Here is a 22,322-nt window from a genome sequence, read left to right as displayed (position 1 = left end):
AGGCGAAGATCTACCTGCGAAAATCGTGGTATCCGAGCGGCCTGTTTCTCCATTTTCTCTCATTTGACGAGACAAGACTGGTGAAAGACAATGATATTCAGTCATCCTAATTAAGACCGTGTCCTTCACCGCATTATGTCGATTCACAGCGGCGGATGAAACGAACGGAGCTACGACAATCCTCTAGCACATATTTACCGCATGCTACCGCGCAAAAACAATAGAAACGAGAAAACAGAGAAAACGGTATGACCGGCACCGCAAAGGATGCCGTGGCCAACTCGAATCAACCACGTCGGACATATTTGCGTATGCTTTCCTGCTTCCAGAGACAGCGAATTCACCAGACGAGTGAGAAACGTGTGCGCAGTTCGCTTACCGATATATACCAGTCATGGGAAACCGGTGTTCTTTTATAACAGTTAGCCGGTGGTCGCAGCGATTCGATCAGGCTATTACGATCTGAAAACGCAATCTGAGATCCACAATTGACCTCAAAATGACGCTCACCTCGGAGCAGTCAGTTAATACATTGCATGTTGTTTCGTGTAATCTTTGTAATTCTTCTTACCTCGTTGTCAACTTTCCAGCACCTTTATTCAGATAACCTTACTGTTAATATTGTGAAGTACAGAGATAAAAATAAATGAACAAGTAATAAAAGTATCAATGAAGTTTAATAAACTTATAATACTACTATATAATTCTACTACTATTATAGTATTATATATTTAAGTCTATTTCTCATATGTCCTTATAGAGATCGTTTAATAAGTAAATGAAATTAATATTTATATTTTTGCATAAACGCGTTTAACGAAACTTCATTGATAATTATCTAATTCCACTATATGTCCACTTATTTTTATCACCGATTATATACATATATATATATAAGTTTTTAAATTTAGAAACAAGTTACTAATTCCGCCGACTTTAATCTATTGTAAAATCCGGAAATCTCTAAATTGCAGCCGTCATGTACGACGAATTGCAAAAAAGTTGCGTTGATCTAATCAATCTGTTACACTATGTCTTTCAGAACTGTGGTGACAGCAGTTTCTTGGCATCCGCACGGTGCCTACCTCGCATCGGTGGACAAAGCAAAAACGGTGACAGTCTGGGGCGACCATGTTTAACGGGACAAACAATCCCGGGATAGACGATTGTTTCACGTACGAAGGTCAGCGCGTTCTTTTGTGCCGAGACGGACGTTTGTGGAATTGAAAAATGTAGATGCAAGCTTTACGCGCCATAGAGGAGGAATATCACAAAGGACACGATCCGGCGTGTGCAGGATACTAAAAATCAACGGTGTAGGTTTGGGCGCGCAGGCTGTAAAGAGTACCATTTGGAGGTTGTACAAAGCGATGCTACCGGCGATGAAGCAAATTTCAGCCACGGTAGAGATTATTGTACATAAAACTGCCCTGATTGTTGCCCCCCCCAAGGTTGTAAAGATTTCCTTTTTTAGGGTAATACCCGCGCGCCACGACCGTCGCCCTTTCTTCAACAAATTGAACAAATTATCGTAGTTATCCTCTTTAAGATTCGCTAGATACACTCCTTTTACTTGTAAAGGACTATTTTTCGCGTTTCAATCGTCTGTGCCGGCAGACGCGATCGCTCAAGTTGGATCACGTTTGCGAGAAACGATAAAACACGGTTGTTTCTTTCCTGTTTCTGTTAGGTTACTGCATGTGAAATGTCGTTTTATCAAATGCAATTCTAGTCGCGTATTGCTTGTTCAAAATATGTTATTTAATCAATGCAAGTTTCACGCGACTTGATGCACTTTCCCATTGATTAATTGATTTCATTGTTTTAAATTTAGAAGGATCGTCAGGGATCAAATTTTTCTATCTTGAATATACATCTTTTCTATCTTGAACATAAGCGACATGTCTGTAACAGTAAAAAGTTTCAGTCTTTCTAATGCTCAATACACGTAGTCTATGATCAGTATATTCTTCTTTGACGTGGTCGCCAATTGAGCCATCAAATCAAGGTGCCACGTAGGTAACAGAGAAATGTTACAAACATTACTTGTTAAATTTATCTTAAAATTTAGTATTATGTATGCCATCTTCTTGCAACAAAAGAAGTTATAAGAGCACCGTTTGTTTCTTCAGAATTGAACATTAATCGTGTACTTATATAATGAAATCGAGAAATTGTTAAAAAATGGAGTTGATTAGTTTGGTTTCTGACAGGTTTAATCAACGATAAAACAACATTTAATACATATTGTTAGTTAGAAAATATTCGAGTTTCGAAACGAAAACATATCATATGCATCGATATAATATTTTAGTTAGGCTATTTTCATTACGAAAACTGTTACTCGGTTAATTCTTACTTCAGCTTAATTACTGATTCGTCTGTAGTCGATCTTCCCTTCGTGACTAATCACAGGTCACGTGCAATACACTCTCACTCTTCCTCCTTCTCTATCTCTCTTTTTAAGTAGAGAAAATTAAAAAAGTCTTATTGTAAGTGAAGTCACAGAAGAAGCTTGTTAATTGCCGAAGCAACCGTGAAATCGAGTCTTCTCGAAGTTCTCCAATGTCAGCGAGTTTCGAACGTTTTTATCGTAAGTCTGATATAGGATGCAAGAGGATGTACTCATTAAGTGAAGAAGCACAATAAAGTTCTAATATTGATACTGAGTATATTGCATTATACAAATTTTATTCGATCGATAATAATGTATCGAACAATATTACGTTTGTCTCAATCGTCGGATTTATTATAATGGTGAAGAATCTATTGATTTGTATGAGTCATTTCACATAAAATATATAAAAACTCACAATACTTGTTAATAATCTACTTAATTGTATAGTTTATTCAATGCTCCAACTTCATAGCTTAAAGTAACGTGTTAGGTTTAAAGATCAAATGAAGCAAATAGACTGATATCAATAAAAAATGCTTCTTATGTATTGCAATTTGAAAATTTTAAGTACAAACTTTTATCATTCAGAATTATCTCTTATTGACCCATGAATTTTTTTATTTGTTTTTTATTCTTTTTTCGTTAACGGCTCGATTCAACAATGTGGATTTTCTCTGGTATTCCCATTTAATATACGATTTTTAAGCTTTCCATGTTTCTTCCTTAACGATCTGAAAATTGTTCTCAAACCATGAACTTAATAGCGAGCTATCTCGAAACCAGATGAATACAATAAATATGCACGGTACCTTATCCCACCTCGAGCAAAGTTCTTTCTCCTGAAATTTTCAATTAATCCAAAACTTTATTACTTGTATGTATTTTTAACGTTTTAACCTTAATTTTATAGATTTTTATTTAATTTTGCAGAAAATTCATTAAAGAACTTAGAAATATAGTCTGAATATATTGAATTAAATCTATCATACTACGAAGCAAAAGCTTGTGTTCATTAAAAAATATTTATCATAATGTTATTCCTACATTACAGGAATGGTAATTTAATGTTTGGTAAGAGGCTCTATTTTAAACTGCATTTTAAGCGTGAAAGCTTTATCTAGACTTATAGAATTTTATACAAATTATAGTCTGAACTCTATCAATGAAAAATACAAAAAAATTGGAAAGGAATAAACGGATATGTAATTTCACGTGAAGTGACTCATACATTGTATTTTTATGGTTTTCGTTTCAACTACGAACACTCTTTTTGTGTCACAATTTTACGCGTTTACTCATTGCTCCTTAGTTCGTGCACAACAATTTGAAACTGGTCGCGACCGTAAATTGCGCAATAGCTGTAAGATTTGTAAGTGAATGCTTTTTAGGAGTATACAGGGCCAAGATCGAAGGGCTCTAAGTATAATTTAGCCTCTAAGGGCTTCTATAGCGTAAATATAAGAATTTATGAGTCATAAATTTTAAGGAAAGTTTGCCAGTAAAACGCGAAATGCCAACGTGTATAACTTTTCATATTTTTGATACGTATTTTTGTTAATTCGAATACACAAGTAAACGAGACATTGATATAATAAACCGCGAACGTGATAACAAATTTCTTTCCTTTCTTATTTCATGTTTCACCAGTTTAAAATATTTTCACCTGTTTTTAAATATTTTTCTTTTCTCAGAGTCCTTTGATCATCGTTTAGTATAAGTCTATATTAACACCGTGAAGGAAATAATAGATTCTGCGGATAAGTTAGATGTTATATATAGATTTTGGTATAGTATGCATTGAATTATTACAATTAGTATTTCTTTATTATACAGATAACCAATACATTATGATATTATTTTCTAGCGTTTAAGTTTTGCGAACTGTAAGTTGCTCTACTCAAACATATGATTAATTTCGATATGACTGTTCATAATTTCATCGGTTTACCTGGTTGAAATTTTATATAATAGCATCGATTACGTTTGCTACTTTGATTAACCACCTCATTGATCTCAAATGTGTATAGTTCATAGAATAATATCGATCAAACGGTTTGCTCCGCTAATATTTTTCTATAGAGATAAACCGATGAGCATCAAGTGGTTATATCGTTTGTAACGTTTGATTTATCAAATAAGTCCGTTCTTGAAGCAAATTATTATAATTGCGTCCAACTTGTTACATAATTCTTTTCCTATCGTACAAGCAATACAGTGACATACATGTATTCTGTTATTCTTATTTACATTTTCTCCTACACCAACTTCTGCGGAAACAATGTATACACTGCTCGCAATATATTATACATATTAAACGTTTTCTTCTTGTATTTTTTGAAATGTGTTGCATTTTTAATTAAATCCATATTCTCCATGTTAGATGATAAATTATGGAATAAATGGTTTTACATTAAAATTATTAAAATTTCGGTTTAAATTTTTATATGAATCTTGCTTGATTCCTGAGCTTTCACACACAATTTATTACTAATTAAATTAGCAAAATTTTATGAACCACAAGTTACAGTATTAGTGAATACCCTTACAGTAATGAGTTTGATAATAAAATGAATGGAATTTTCCAAGCAAATTTTATAGATTATCTATGTTATTGTATTAAATAAATTACCTTGTTACAAGTGAACTGTTCTATAATATGTGGTGAAAAATGATAAAAATCTGTTAATTTTTGCGAATATTATCATGCTGAAGGATTCTAATCTCTATGTCGAAGTATATGTTTATTAATGTCAGTAATAATACACAGTTTCAGAAATATAGCGGTTTCGTGCCTGAATTTTATACAATTCTTTCTCAACGTGGTATTTGTACAGCGTGAAAAAGGTTCCTTTGTTACGAACGACAAAGATTCGCGGAAAGAGTTTTTATTTGAAGATGTTTATGGATAAGTAGCAAAGATCTGAGCGCGCAGCGCATTCCTTGTTTCTTTTAAAAAATTCCAAATGCACCATCTGTACTCCGAGAAAACTTTGATTTACCACGAAATGAAAGGTTCTTTCATACTAAAGAGACAAGCCGCATCATACTTTATCTTTTGTTTTTTTCCTCTCCTTCCTCCCCCTCCCCTTTCAAAATAAGCAACCAACATTTTAAATAGACCGTCGTTTGTAGTCGGCGAAGTTTCCCCCCTTCGTGTTTTTTTAACAAAGAAATATTTCTTACAAATTATAAAACTTCGAAAATCCACGTCACAGAGCATCTCTAGAAACATAATTTCAATTTTATTTAAATATGGTTTAAACAAACAAAATATCGAAGCAACTGTGTAACAAAATGTTCTTTCTAAATATATTGGTCAATGATTATAATATCGATGAATGAAATGCCCTTTCTAAATATTTATTAAATCCGTGATAATTATTTATCTTAATTCTACCTGAGTTGTATCGTTATACATTGTAATAAATCCGTAAAAATGTTCATGTAAAGATATTTCATATTTATAAGAAATAAGTATATGTAATAATAAATAAATAAATATATATATTATAAGAAATAAGATATACATATTTGTAATAATTCTTTGATAATGCTTCCTGTACTGAATAACATGCAAAACTCCTTTATACGAATTCAACAAACTGATGTTTCATTCTGTACGAAGTATTAAAACGAATAAATTAATGTTTTATTACATACAGATTGTTAAAATTAATAAGCTACAAAGTATAAAAACATACATCTTTTTACATTTAAGATTAGAAATAATTTTTATAAAATTTTGATTATAATATGTCCCATCTCACATATCCCATCTCATGTTATTATGTATTTTTTTATATGCAGAAAATTCTTAAAAAGTTGCGAACAGATAAAAACGTAAATAATCCCCATCCCAATATCTTTATCATGAAATCTAGATCATAAGATTGTCTTCCACAGACTCACGCCTGGAAATATTTTCCACCAAAGTACCTTCAATTTTTCGCTCACCACGTAAGTTCCTAAAAATCGCACCTCGTCAAACCAGTCCATTACTTTTTAATTAACTCTACTCTAGAGAATGGCGACACATACGTGTCCTCGATGCCATCATTCCCTTTCTGCACGTACGTGTACGTATTCGCCGAAAAGGATGATAAGTCTGCACACGGAGAAATCGCGTACTCGCTCTCGAGGATGTGTGTACTTGTACGTGCGCATGTATCAAGATCCCTTCACAGAGGTCCACGATATAACAGAGCGTGTATCTGACAGTACCTAACGTGCTTTCGAAAGCGCTCATTAGTCACTGAAATGCGGTCGCGAAGTGACAACTCGTACGTGGAATATTATACGGTCGAAGAACTTCCGCTGTGTCGTATCGCGCGAGCAATGCGCGTCCTCTTGCGCATGCACCGTTCACCGTCTCTCTGTTTCTAACTTTCGCATTATACGCCCTTTGTCCGCGATTCGACAGTTTCGACAGTTTCGCAATGGAACGTGAGAATGCGGCGCCGCGGCCAGGGGAAGCCGCTTGCAAACGACGTTAAAGTTCGATCGGTCGGCCGCATCTGGGGCCACCGAAATTTTTCTCTCGCCCTCGCTTCCCTACGTGTATATACACGAAAGGGTACACGAATACGCAAAAGTGCATACCAGCTTCGATTCCCGTGGTTTACCGGTTAAACACTATAATCAATTGTAAATCTTCGCCGAAACAGTTCGAATCGAAAGAATTCGAACAAAAGATTGCATCTCGTTTCCTTGTAACGCACCCTTTAAGTGCTTGGCCGTACGTAATACGAAAAATATATTAAATACCCTAAAAGAATACTTGTTGTTTTATACAAATTTTACTATCGCGCCAAATAGAAAAGATATTATACATAAATGCAAAGATTGCTGCGTTGCGATAAATATCTACTTAAGAAACAAGTTATAATAGGAAGAAAATATTGTTATATAATTTGCGATACAGACTTAAAAATATTATCTTCTATTCAAAATTGCAGAAGGAATTTAAAAATTAACAAAAGGAAATCTTAAAATATACACAAAACACATATATCGATGTTCAAGTCATAAGGAAGGTAAAAATCTTTTCGGTTATTTTAGCGAGCATTCGAACGACTAATAAAAGTATTTCTGTCTGTAATGATAAAAGATGTACAATATCCTTAATTTAATATACACTTGATTTTCATAATTTTCTTCGAAGAATCTCTGCTAATTGCTTACATTAATCTACATTAATCTATAATAGCGAGATGAATCAATAAATACCCTTCTCGTTTTAATTCTCGATTCCATCACACTAAAGATTAAATCTTGCTTATTTTTTTTATAAGGGAACGATTAGATTCGCTTGTAGTTTCCTTACGGTGAATTATAATCGTATAAGATACACGAGAATTGATAAAATTTGGAGGATTAAAAGCTGATTATGATAAGATAATTTGAAAATTGATATTTGACTGGAATTATCGTTGATCTACACTACTGAACGTAGATACGGTGACTTGTACTCTTACAGGCATGTGTTAAGCTGGCTGTAGTCAAAGTATATACTATGTAGGTTGGCTTAAACTTACTATACAGTATGATGAGTTGGATTTGAGTTAAGTTAAGATTAGAACCGCGTTAATTCTACATTAAGTGTAAGTTAGTTTTGCATTATACTATTAAAGCGTCACTTCACCTTGTTTAGAGGGATTGAATATAGATCTAAGAAGGATGAGATATATATACAACTATCTTTGAGATCCCCTTTAATGTGTATGTAGGTCTTTAAAGCATAAGACATAGAGAATTTGAAAGGAAAAAAGATTTTTTTTTGGTCCTATAATACAAATTAAGTTAAAACTCATTCAATATTGCCTATAAAATTATATTTATTATTTCACAGCTGTATAATCCGATAAAACAAAAAAGATGTTACATTCGAAAAGCACACAAGTTAGAAATTAAATGAAAACCTCAAGTTCCACGTTTTTCACTTTTGCCACCTGTTATACCAACATGTAACACTGTACGTTTCTACACTTCATTTTCTATTTCCCTTCACACACTTTATAAAGACTTAACGACATCAGCTTGATTTTCCACTTCCCTTGATACTATCTTCGTGTGAATAAACGTGCTCCGTAATTTTATTATATTTAATATACAGAGTGGCACTGCTGAAGAAAGATGCCACAACATGATTATTGTTGCGCGAAGTCTATATGTCGCTTCCAGCTCGCGGTAGTTCGCCGCCAACGTAATGAGCAAGAGATTAGGAATTCAAACGCAAAGAGGTGCCGTATAAAGGAATCAGAAGAGCGACTCACACTTTGGCGTAGCTTCGTGAGATCCAAGTAGCCTCGTCTCGTCTCGAGGCAGAGGGGTTACGAACATTATCGGAAAATCCGACGGAACGTCGGTCGTCAGGGCCAGGTAAGAGACTCGTGAGCAAGTTTAAGCACGATGTTTGTCCACTGATATAGAATCAGCTTCTGTGAGATCCGAAATGCTTTCGCGTTCCATCACATGGAAATACAAACTCCTTTGCTTCGATATTTTGACTGAACGTGTCTCTTTGGGTGTTCTTGCGAAAGATTCCTTCCTACTGGATTTAGCAGGAATCTCTCTGCATAAACTGTAAATACGTCGTCACTGAATATTTCAGTTTGTTCGAATATTTAGGTCTTTATTTGGAAATATTTGGTTTAGGAAATTGTTTATTAGATTGGTAGAAACTAAATAGTGTTCTATATATTTATTAAATTGAAGAAAAATAAATAGCTTATTATAGATTTATTAAATTGGACAATATATGGTCAATTAAAATATTCGCTGCTAATGACGTATATTCATTGTTGTGTTCATTAAATTATTTAAAATTTAATTGTCAAATTATAAATAATATTACTGGATCGTTTTATGAAAAATTAGTTGAAATAACAGGCAACATAACGAACAATGATATTAAAGCGAATATTATCATACAAATTAAAAATATTTTTGATGGAAAAGGTACGTTCGATAGCTCCTGGAAAAGAATTATCCATTTCAGCATCAACGATTCACAACAATTCATTGTGATAGACTTTCGCTGCTCATAATTATTTTTGAAGAATGAAAAAAAGAGTGAAGCTTACAAAATATCGTAAGATATCGTGTCCGTTTCTGTTAATTCCTTGACGTCGACACGAACGTGCTATGAGCTTTGCCGACAAAGATCTCACGTAGTTCTTCTGTGTGTCCCGAACTTAACATATTGTAATATTGAAATATAATATAATGTATATTTAACTATCTTCGATCTGAGTAGAAGTGAAGTGAAGTTAGAATTTAAATTAAATTTTATTACAAATTCACGTACTCGTATTATATAATCTGCTCTTATTAAGCCGGGTTTGTAATCCATGTTACGAGTATGGCTTTATAAAATACAAGAGTTTTACACATTTTTATGGAAATTTTTTAATTATCGTTGAAATATTACGAATTAAATGATCAGTATTTTGAGTACTGGCGACATAACATTATCAAATGCGTCCGTATGTAGAACAGTTCAGTTATTTATTTGAAGCATGTTTAATACGACGCGAAATATCGTTGGAAAGTGCACGATAAAAGTTGCATTTCATGCTTTCAGAGCTTGTGAATTTATTATTAGTTTTAAAAAATAAAAAGGTGAAGTATCCTATGACACACCCATTTATTGCACTTAGAACTCCATTATACGTTTCGATTTTTCAATCACAACTTTTTTTAACGCACTTGAACCTAATTTGTGTAAGATGAATATAGGCTTACTAAATAAAATTTGCATTTTAAACTACCTCTCCATACATTCCTGTTCAGACAAAATAATTGAAATAAATGGAGAATGAAATTACATTTAATCACTGTAATATATATATGTGTGTGTGTAATGTACCTAATCTTATAAATTAACATAATTTATTTTATTTAAAAGATACGATTTGTACAAACAAATCTTAACCACATTTTTAATTGAGTATTGCATAAAGCGCCACACACATTGTTAGGTTTACTATCGATTTGATTTTAAAGTGCTTTTTCTACATATAAAATACTAGTTAATAATGAAATTCATATTTTTTATGCACGTCTGCTAGACAAGTTAACGAAGCAGTATATTTTAGTGGGCGACAGATCGTGTTGTGCTCAACGAGCATATTTTGTTTCCATGGTGACATTAATTATTTGAGCTTCTTGAAATATAAGCCTGTTTGTTTGCAAAATTTGTCAACTGGAGACACTAGATTCTGAAATAATCTTTTGTCATCTTCAGTTATGAAAATTTATCACTAAACTATATCTAATAATAATTTACGGAGAGATAATAAAAACTAAATCCAATTGGTTTTAAGTGATCATTGGATGGTAAAAATGTGTAATGCATTTGAAATACGCGAAGGTCTCGTTTATATAAGATTTACATAAGTTAGTATAATTGAAATAACAAAACCCAAATAACTCCGTCTTTCAAAAATAACCCGAGCTTAAAATCAACAGTGTCGCGATATTGACATTTTTATCAAAAGAAAATTACCTTCTTTCTTTTCTTGTTGAAGTCGTCCTTAAGAAATGTTTCAACATGCAATTAACATGACCAACATGGTCGTCCTAAAATTTAGTTTATGTAATCAAGTATAACCGAATTTTATTTCAGGATCATCCATTTACTTTTAAAGTAAAACTCGCGTAAATACGAGTAATATTGTCAAATAGAAGAATTGAACGGAATAAATTTTAGTTGAAATTTATATCAGAAATATTTCATAAGTTAACCAATGATCGTTCGCATTTGCGTATTTAATACGCACAGAAGGATTTTAAATTTTTGTATTAATATATTATGTTCAATGTATTTTATTAGCACAGATGGACATTTTATAGTAATTTAACAATGAAACCAAAACTGTTATTATTTCAGAATATATAACCTGTTAATAGCCATAATTTTAAGAAGGAGATAAATTTATAATATTTAGCAGATCTGACCTATAATACAATTCTAGTGAATCTAAAGTATGGATAAAAAATTAATCAAATTTAGGTTAACGCGAGAAATATTATATAGGAATAAACCAAGTATACATATATACACGTGAAATAAGGGTTGCGATATACACGGGTGAAATATACACGTGAAATAATAACACGTGAAATAAGGGTTGCATAACCCTATGTAACTATGAAGCATATAGTTCACAGAGAAGTTATGAAATAATAACAATGTTTGTCAGAATTTAATTGAAGACTTTGTTTCAAACATTAGTTTGAATAATATTCAATGTCTACGAGATTTCAAAATGATTTTAAAACGTTAGATTAAATAAGAAGTGGAAACAATGGAACGAAGTAACTTCTTAGCAGTGTAATTCTCACTTCCTAGAGAATTATTCACGCGCCAAATAGAAAGAACGAGATGATAGTCGTAATGAGAATTGAGATAATATCCCCCCACAAGAACTTCGAAAGACACAGTCTTAATAATAAAATAATATGTTTTATTACTTGTACTATTTCTAAAATATATGCTATTAATAATCGAGAAGCTTTCCCCGAACAGAGCCCATGGGTCTACAATAAATTTATAGGTGGTGGGGATATCTTTTAGTCAAATAGTTAAAATATTATGAAGTTTTTCTTGATTTTTTTAAAACATCAGTTTTCATTTAATCTAGGAGAACAAAACTCTTCAGAAACCTTATCATAAAACTATAATTATCATTTTAAACATGGTCAAATTTAAAAAACTAGAACTGAAGCTTCCTCAAAATTTACTCAATTCGCTACTTTGTCTTGTGAACCCTTTTAAAAGCTCTTCGTAATTATGTGATATAAGTAAATATTATACTAATTGATAACTTCTTGTAACATAAGCTTATGGAAATCTTACACAAGATCAATGATACTACTTAAAATATAAAATGTAGATAGCTACATATGAAATGCTATTGCCGTGTAAACGTCAATCATACTTCGATTCGACTAATACCCTGTCTTGAATCCAGGTCACTTACTCGAACACGACTCATCCATCCGGTCTTAATTAACTTAACTGTTTGTGATATACAGTTGTTTCTTCTTAAATGATATGGTCGTGATTGCCAGATTTCTTTTAGATCAGCTTAAGTCATTTATGCCAAACCAGTCGGATAAGTGGAGAACGATTATCACGATGATCACGATAGTTTTTCCCAAATCTAATTTTGAAGGATTGAATTCTTACGAGTTGATGATAGTTCCCTCACTGCGTCTATAGAATCTGATGAATATACTATTTACTCTCTTATGTTTGCATGTATTTGTTATTAACTTTACGAACAAAATAATGTTTTAATCGTAATTAATCTCTTGGAAATAATATAGATACAAGAATTTAACAAATCATAATTATTCTTTTCTTTTTATTGAGGTTTATTTCTTCTATCTGTGGTTTTTTATTTCGTTTTATTTTATAATAATGTTTACATATTATAAATTAATCTTTAGGATATTTCTACACTGAACTATAATCAAATCGTAGAGTTAAACGAATAGTATCTTAATTGTTTTGATAAATCTATAAATGTTTAGCATTTTATTTAAAAATTGTACCAATCTAACAATATTGTACATTGGTGTGTTAATTTCAAGGAAATAAATAATTTTACGTGGTAATAAGTGACATAATGTCTCTAATTTAAAATTCAATTATATTTTACAATTTTTTTAGAAGAATTTCTACTGATCGCATACATTAATCTATAACAACTAGAGGAATCGTTAAATGTCGTTCTCATTTTCATATGCACTTTAGTTGAATACCATGTTATCTATAATCAGTGATCTGTCGATGTTGATCGGCAAATACGGATTAATTAGATGTGATATGCTACAATATATGCATTGCAGTTGAAGGCCGTTCAGATGTCATCTTGCGTTATTCATCTGAGCTTAATGAACATAATAATTGTGTTCACTAATTATATGTTTCTTAAAGAGCACCAACCAACCTATTTATTTGTAAATTACACAAAAATATCTATTCTTGAAATAAAATGGAAAGTTAGCAATTAATTGATATTTATGACCAGTTTTTAATATTCACATTTATTGGATTAAAATTTTTAGACAAACTGTTTGACCTATATCCACGATATTTTTGAAAATGAGGAAATATTAGTGATACATGTCACAATTGAAAATAGATTTTATGATAATAATTTCTCGTTTTTTCTGAATCTCAATTATTTATAATTAGGTTACGTTGAAAAATGAAAAAGAATTTTTGCTGTTCCAGATCGAGATCTGGAATTGTATTCAACGTTAAACAAGCAAATTAAAGATGCTGTGGAAAAAACACGTGGAAATTCTTGGTTGAGAAAATAGAGAAGAAGTCACGTTGACATTATAAACGCAATTCACGTCGCTGTTCTTAACGCGCCATCGAGCACACGTTTTCACTTTTCTGGCATCATGTGAGCTAACAAAAATTCCCGTATCTCTCTCCTTTTAAAAATCACTGACGCATAATATTAGTTTCAATAAAATATTATACAAATACACTACGAAAATGTTGACAAGTATCGAAAGTAAAATAATATTAGTCTATATTGTACAATATTTCGAACATATATTATGTATATAGAATATATAGAATATTCATTTCTAAGGTTCCCGATTTATAAAAATTATTTTTAGAATTAAATTTTCAACATATAGAGTCGATCAATGTGACTTCAAATGACTTGTAGGATCGTTGAATTGTTAGGATTGTTGAATAAAGATGAGCAATATCGGTAGAAAAATTTCTCGTTAAATGAAGAGCAGTAATTCAGACGAAATTAAAAGAAGTAGCCACTGTGTATCAATATAAATCCAAAATACAAATGTTAAGTCGGTGGTAGGAGATTTAAAATTCACCGAACTGCGCTGCGAGATATTCTTTTGTGAAACTCGTGCGAGTGAAGGTAGATCAGCTTGTTAATAAGAACCTTCTACTGGCGATTCGTATCTACCTCCTTGAAAGACGTTTAGGGGCCGCAGGGTGATCTTGTGCAGCATCTACTTATAATAATCACGCCATAAATTTTCTGAAGAAACCGATTGATGTTCTGCAAAAAAAAATCCTGCATCAGCGAAGCAGATAATATTAGTAAACTTTCTCTGTAAGCGCGTAATTTGTTTTGTCTTCTGCCGTGGTTAAATCGGATTGCTCGGTTTATATCCAGCACAATAATGAGGTGAGATGGAAAAGTACGAGCGTGTTTCAGAGTTTCAAGTTTGATAGAAATTCTATCAACATCTTACTTTAAAAAGACAGCCAGGGACTCACAGTATACGTACAATACATATCCAGAATCGATATCTCGAAACATATATAACGAACATAACAATAATAAATTTTATGAAATTTCATAACGTCTTGCCACATTTTAAGTTTTTCGATATCGAAAAAGTATTTGTTGAAACTTTCGTGGTCATGGGTGGTACGTCATTTGTAGTAGACAAAATATTTCTATATATAGATAGAGTTAACTTTGATTTTTCCAGATACCTGTTTGTTTTAAGTGCAATTCTATGATTTTTAATTTATGACCTTTGACTTTATGTAGTAACGCGAAGATCGAAGAAAAATATGATAATGTACTCGTAAATAATCTTGAAACGTCTTGATGAGCAACATTTGTGGCGTAATTTATGTACGAATGTTGATTTCATTCAGCACAGCAATCCATTCAAACGAGAGAGCATAAATGTTCGGAAGTTGATGAAGAGCATTTTGTGCACCTAATATAACATTTTGATACTGTTGATAGATTTGAAGATTTTATATATTTCACAAGATATTATTATATCTTACATATTTTTCTCGCACGTTTTAAATAATTATCAAGTTAAAAATATAACATTTTGATAAATTTGGTAATTCTAATAAACATCTGTCGCAAAGTATACTTCATTTGTTTGGTAGAAAATTAATTATCGAATTTTCCTACATACGTTATCACTTAAATAAAACATACAACGACGTGTGAGATTCACATAACGGTTCTGCAAGGAAGTCCGAACATTGCGTGTTCCCACACGAATTATGTTCCAGACGTGACAAACGATAATTAAATTTAAGATAAAGTTTAATTGTAGCTCCAAGTTTAACTTCATCTTATAGGATTGAAGATCGTTTAATGCAAAATGTGTACAATATTTTCCTATTTTCTATCTATCCTAGTAATTTCGCTCTGAATAGCTAACTTCGATTTTACTAACAAGATCATCGAGAAATTACGTTAAAATCAATATGATTATAAGTTGTCGAAGCTTGTCAAAAAAGAAAACTGAAGAAGAATTCATTTCACAAAGATAAGAGATATATAACGTGACAAATGTATTTTAAATTATATCTGCGTAAAATCAAATTTTATCTAACGCAATTGTGATAGCTCCTTCTTAAATATTAATTAAAACAAACCCCTGTTATATACCCAAAAAATAAGAACATTAAAACCTACATTCCAGTACTAATTGAAAAAAAAAGAGACGTGAAACTTCACATCTCCATTGCACGTGACCCATTCATTTTCACGTTTCAAGGATTACTATACGCTTGACAAATAAACGGAAGCAATAGATCAAAGTGTCCATGTATGATGCGTCGCTGTCAGTCTATCCAAATCTCAAGAATTACAATACGAATAGGACTATGGTCATAATCAATGCGTGTCCTGACTAATACGCCAAAGCAATGAAATGTGTACTAGATTACTAAGAAAGGGATTAATCAAATTGAAGTTTGTATTCGAATAACGTAACGCACAAAATACAATAAGAAAAAATGTATGAAAGCTACTATTTACAATACTTGGACAAAAATAATGAATTAATGACTACGTGGTGACAATCACAATTCTTTGGTTAATTCTCTCCCCGTTGAAAATTTAAAATGAACTAGCGCTACATAATTAGATAACAACATATAAAATATATTATAAAAAAAGAATACAATAGAGTAGCTAATATAAAATATCATGAAGGATATAATAATACGAATGTTTAAATTGCTATAATCGATGCATAAATTGCATAACCAAAATCTTACTTTATTATGTATAATCAATAAATTTTTATGTCATGATATCTAACATAGGGAGTAGGCATATATCATTGTGAGTATTTGATTTTGTGAGTCTTAATTTTCAAATTGTTAAATTCTTAAGAACACGCATTCGTTGTAACCATTTATCGTTACCTTTGGTATTTCACCCCCATTCTCGAGAAACTTAACATCCCTACAGTACATAGTGCTCCCGGCGCAACCCGGTGCCCACTTCCGGTATGTGGCATGCATCCCACTCAGGGATATCGATATTGAAACGTAAAAAAGATTCAATCAGTCGCGAAGTTTCATCGCCAATCAATCACCCCTTCCCTGGGGTTTCTATCCAGCTTTAGGACGTGAAAGCTCTCTCGCGCGCGCAGCCTGCACTGGCGCGGCTGATCGCGACGACGACGCTAAAATGGCCGAGGGGGTGAAACGAATAGAGGCCGAGGAGGGGACGAAGGAGAGAGAAACGAGCTTTCGGGTTGCATGACCGAGTCGACGCACTGGAAGCTTTCCGTGCTTGCGGCGGGAGCCTCAGTAGCCGCTTGTACGTCGACCGGAAGAGCTCTTCGCGTTACGCCGTCCCGAGACGCGCAGCGCGCCATCGCCGACCAGAGATCGACGAATCGAACTCTCGTCTCACCGAGTCAACCCTTCGCTTTTGTTTCGTTCGTTTTCTTTTTTTTTAATTAGAAGACTCGCTCGCTTGGTGTTTAATTTAAAAATCAGAAAGTTTCTCTCTGTTACCAGTGGATGTTTCGAAACGAATGAACGAACGAACACAAGGGATTTTGTCATTTTGGTGAAGTGTCTGGTGAATGGATCTTTGGAATAAGTGTGACAACGAGTAGATAGAGGATGTGCTAATATGAACACGGAGCAGTGAACCGTGAGCGTATGAGTGTATAATATAACAAAAAGAAAAAACAAATTGGAAACACGGAGACACGATGAGAAGTGCCACAAGATATCGAGAAGCGCGACCTCCCCTTTTCGCGTCCCTTTTTGTCGTCCTCGCCGTTTTTGTGATCGGTAAGAAATCACCGTGCGAATGAGATACGCAGTGATCCATTGCGATATTTTTCATCCCTTGTTTCATTTTAAGGAAGCGCGCTGATACCATATCAATGATAATTTAAAAGGAGGATTTACTACTTGAGACGCAACAATTTTGGACCTCTTTTACACTACCTTTTTAAATAATCTTTAAAAAGTGAAAGAACAATTAAACGAAAGCAATTGCAATTTTTTAAATTAAATATCCTAGAACGTAAAATATTTAATTTAATTTGATTATTAATTACGAATATTTAAATTTCAATGGATAATAAATACGTAAGTTCGTGTTAGCTATCTGATTATTAAAAGATCAGAGCGGGAAATGAATGGTTCTTTTACGTTTGCCGCTGACCTCATCCGCCAATGTTGCTGATTCAATCTCCAGAAAATTTATTTGCCAGTTGTGATCTAGAAATCGAATATCCTTCGTATAACCGAGTAAAAAATCGGGCCGAAACAAAGTTACGTTTGAAACTTTAAATATAAAAGACTTGAAAGTGATCAATTACGTCAAGTTTGATATTGCTGCGAATAATCAACGCATTTCGCATTCCATTGCAATTCATCGCGTATCACCGGATCTGTACATGTTCTTTCATATTTTTTCCATATTGATTTTTTTTTTAATATCATTGCAGTTTTTACAAGTACGTAAAGAAAACAAACGACAGAATTAATATTTTCAAGCGTTCAAAATAAAAACAGAAACAGTGCAATTTCTTAAAATATACGAATTCTTATTAATACATAACTTTTCTCTATCATTTCAAATCAATTAAAGATACTTAATCGTTTAGATGTACAAATCCTTGGTAATACATAACTTCTTTGCTCTACTTCAAATCGTGTTAAAAAAATTAAGTAAATAATAAAAAAAAAGAGAACGTAACATCTCACGTAGTTTTTGGTGCAATTTACTTATATAATTTCTTGAAATATACAAATTACTACAACATCATACGACAAATCACACGACGTAACATATTATAATTTCTTGATTTTATTTCAAATCAAATTAAATAAATTTAAACATCGTTAAAAAAGTCTTGATGAGATAATAGACAAAATGAAGAGAACGATGATGTTCTATCCAGTTGTTAGCGTAATAGATTCGCGAATTTCATATCATATCAGACGAAATTAATAAATTTAATATTTAATAAAATTAATAATGATCGAATCATTTTGATTTAAAAAAAAATCGTTATCGCATAATAAATAAGGGGAGAACGAATATTCATATAGCTTTCGGTATGATATACCCGTATGGAGCGACGTATCTCATAGGGGTCTGTAATTTTTAAAGGTTCAATCAGTTTTCGTTGGCGCGCTTTTCTACAGCTGAAAGCGACGGGGCTTTTTCGAAACGACACGCCAACTCATTCGTCTTCGTAAAAGTATTTGAAACTCGGTTTTCGAGAGTTGAGAAATCGCTGCCGGGAATTGTACACGGGAGCCGTGTTTTGACTTACACCACGTAACTTCGTTGAGATAAAGTATCGAGGCAACGAAAGAAATGTTGGGTGCAAACATATATCATCGGAAGTATTCGATTCTGAAGAAAATCTAGTGCATTTACGGAATTCGAGGCCGTCTTTATTAGATGTCGATAGTAATCGTAATCTACCGAAGGGACATTTGCTCACCGATTGCGGAGAATGGGTTTCTGCGCCCGCTTCGATGGAACATTACAGTTTCCTCCTTTTATGTCGGACAGAACCGCCATGGAATAGGATTAAGAAAGGTTTTTCACCGATATTACCCGCCACAAAATTTTCGTCAGAAAGAAAATCGAGTTACTTTCGCATCCTACGTGAACAGATTTTCCTATGAAAGCTCCTGTATCAAGCAATAATTGGCTGAAATTTCAAAAAACAAATCCCGACAGAAAATTTCATCACAAGGAAGATCGAAACAGGCTACGTGTGCTTCCTACGTGGACAGATTCCTATACGAACTCTTCGGTTTTATAATTAAATAATAATTGACTGAAATTTTTAAAAATAGAGCCCAACAGAAAATTTCATCGCAAGAAAGATCGGAGCGAATTACGTTGGCATTCTACGTGAACAGATTCCCGTATGAAAGCTTCCGTATTAGGATCAAGTAATAATTGACTGGAATTTCAAAAACCAGAACCCGGTAGAAACTTTCAACACAAGGAAGATCGAAACGAGTTACGTTCGCATCCTACGTGAACAGATTCTCGTACAAAAGCTTCCGTATTAGGATCTGGTAATAATTGGCTGAAATTTTAGAAAACAAAGCTTGATAAAAAATGTCATCATAAGGAAAATTGAAGTGAATCACGCATACATTCAGCGTAGGCAGATTTTGGTATGAAAGCTTCTATCTTGGGATTAAATAAATGAATGAAATTTAGAAAATATGAAACTCGACAGAAATTTTCATTACAAGGGAAATCGAAACGAGTTACGTGAAGATCAGTACAAAGCAACTAGCTTTCTTTTTATTTTTTGTTTTTAATGATTCTTTATATCCACTATGGTATTAATCGCTATAACAAATTGTAATTTGAAATTATAGGTAGAGTTTTATAAGTTTTAGAAGAGATTTATTTAATAAATGAAAAGTAAATTTAAAAAATGACATTTCATTTTAATGTCAGACTATATTTTTCTACACTCTTTCAATAAAATTCAAGAATATCTCTGATTAACTTACTCTAAGATAGAATCACAATGTTGTTAAAATACAACACTCGAATAATATCGGAAATTATGGCCAAATCAATACACATCTACAGGATTAAAGTGCAAAGTTTAAATACAGGCAAACGTAACGAGAAATTAAAGTGAAAATGTAGCGAAAAACCGGACGATATCGGGACATTTAGAAATAAGAAACTTAAATTGCGAACGTAAAGCTGTCTGAAAGAACTGGTTCTTTCAGGTAGAAAACATTAGTCAAACTAAGAGAGCTGTTTCTCTGAAGTGAAACGTAACCGTGAACTACTAAATAACGTAAAAGAAATGATTCTCTGGAAACTTACATAATTTCCTTTTTGGCGATGTTTACGATCTCTCGCTACTGTTGCACGAGAAATGAAAGCCTTATGATTATTTTGAATTTATTTCAACGAACTTTCTGTGTTCAATTAATACAATTCGGTAACGAACGTGAATGGGCCGTGTAGATAAAATTACCTTTTCCCCCGAGAAACCCCAGAGGCGTGCAAGCATATCTCTTTATTAGGCCAGAATCAATTTACGATCGTGTCTAGACTCAATTAAAAATTTTTATTGACGCGTAACCAATTTATCTTCGAGAGGAAGGGGAAATCACGCCATTGTAGAAGTTCGTACTTCGTCTACCAATGAAGTTATTAACTTGTTAGTAGTGTTTTGTCTTGTTTATTCCTGTTGGAGATCGTTGGATGTAATAGCAATTAATATCGATAGAAAATACAAAATATAGTTATGAGCTACTGAAAACATGTAGGAAATCTCGTATAGCCTCGTTCTATCATGTGTAACACTTAAGCTAATTTTCAAAATACAGTAAATCAGTCGTATAGGAATTACATTATGAATGTTAAGAAAATTCATTTTTCAACATTAGACTTCTTCTACATCGAATGCACATATTCGTATTTGTGTATTAAATACGTCATCTGACGATAAATTCAGTGATTTACATTCAGTGATTCAGTGATTCTTCTAATAAGGAAATAGCAAGAACTGCGAAATTAAATGCCTTAGGTTGATGGCAAAACAAAAGGTTTTGACGGCACGACCCTTTGTTTTCTTTGCTTGCTTCTTTTTTTTTAATCTTATACTTTACAAATTCTTTTAATACTAATGTCATGTTCCTTCTTAATATTAAATTTTTACAATTTTTTTGATAAATTTTTCATTATTTTTATTTATTATAGTGCTCCTTCATATTTTTATAATTTTTAATTTATTTACAATTTTTTGTAATAAGAACGTTTAAAACATAAGAAGTTGCTACACCGAGAACATAATTTCTCGATTAATTCTTCGAGAACAAAGGACCATACACTCAATCCTTTTGGGGTTGTTTTACTATCAACCTGAAGCATCGAATATACATGCAGCCAAGTCATTCCAGATTTCGCAGTTCTTGCTATCTCCTTGTAAGATAAATTCTGTACGAAATATAAAATTCTTAGAATCTGAAATTTCTTAGAATGAAAGCTATGAACGATAAAAATTCTATTTCATGAAAAATTCAATAAATATACAGTCAATACAATTATATTAATATAATTCGATCATCTGACTTTTTATGTATAATCAATATATTGCAAACATGAAAATAGATAAAGATTGTGATATAAAGAAGAAGAAGAATGAGATTAGATTCGACAGAGAAAGTTATTGTTTCACTATATTATAATAAACTGTGTCAAATCACTGCTAACAGGAAATCTATTTCGTAACAAATTCAGTGTCACTGAAAATGACTTTAACAGAATAATGTGAAGCTTTACCGTGGCATAATCAAAACTTCATACCCGGTGTTGCGTCAATGACGACGTAACAATAAGTATATCGAACGAAGTTAATACATCTTCCGAGGACTATTTCATTCAATGAATTATATAGAGTATCAAAGTGAATGCTATACACCAGAAGTCACATCAATTACTTCATGTACTTTAATACATGCAGATATATATCAGACTAATAGCTGCCTTCTACACTATATATTGGAACAATTATGTTTCCCCGTCGAGAAGTACAGACGCTTGTTAATCGTTATGCTGGTGAAAAACGTGCTAAGTTCCAGGCATTTGTTTAAAATCTTAAGGTGTTTGACGCACCATTATAA

The 22,322-nt window shown here is 32.6% G+C and overlaps 2 protein-coding genes across 4 annotated transcripts in view; both read left to right on the top strand.

Moving 5' to 3' along the window:
• The window catches only part of LOC117234844 (autophagy-related protein 16-1), a 598,282-nt gene extending 597,069 nt beyond the window's left edge, over window positions 1–1,213 (top strand). For both annotated transcript variants that reach the window (XM_033496438.1, XM_033496423.1), the window contains one exon: window positions 1,043–1,213. In XM_033496438.1, coding sequence (XP_033352329.1) covers window positions 1,043–1,139 — 97 coding nt within the window. In that variant the 3' untranslated portion in view covers window positions 1,140–1,213. The remainder of the gene's footprint in view (window positions 1–1,042) is intronic.
• Window positions 1,214–16,958: 15,745 nt separating this feature from the next.
• The window catches only part of LOC117234864, a 59,994-nt gene continuing 54,630 nt past the window's right edge, over window positions 16,959–22,322 (top strand). Inside the window, exon 1 of one of the 2 annotated variants that reach the window (XM_033496449.1) lies at window positions 16,959–17,477. In XM_033496449.1, coding sequence (XP_033352340.1) covers window positions 17,396–17,477 — 82 coding nt within the window. In that variant the 5' untranslated portion in view covers window positions 16,959–17,395. The remainder of the gene's footprint in view (window positions 17,478–22,322) is intronic. The other variant, XM_033496459.1, reaches the window with a different exon arrangement.

Source organism: Bombus vosnesenskii, unplaced genomic scaffold, assembly GCF_011952255.1.
Source record: "Bombus vosnesenskii isolate JDL3184/JDL3185 unplaced genomic scaffold, Bvos_JDL3184-5_v1.1 scf7180000013263, whole genome shotgun sequence".
In the NCBI taxonomy this organism is placed as follows: domain Eukaryota; kingdom Metazoa; phylum Arthropoda; class Insecta; order Hymenoptera; family Apidae; genus Bombus; species Bombus vosnesenskii.
The sequence above is the reverse complement of the archived record's forward strand: the minus strand, read 5'-3'. Positions and strand labels throughout refer to the sequence as shown.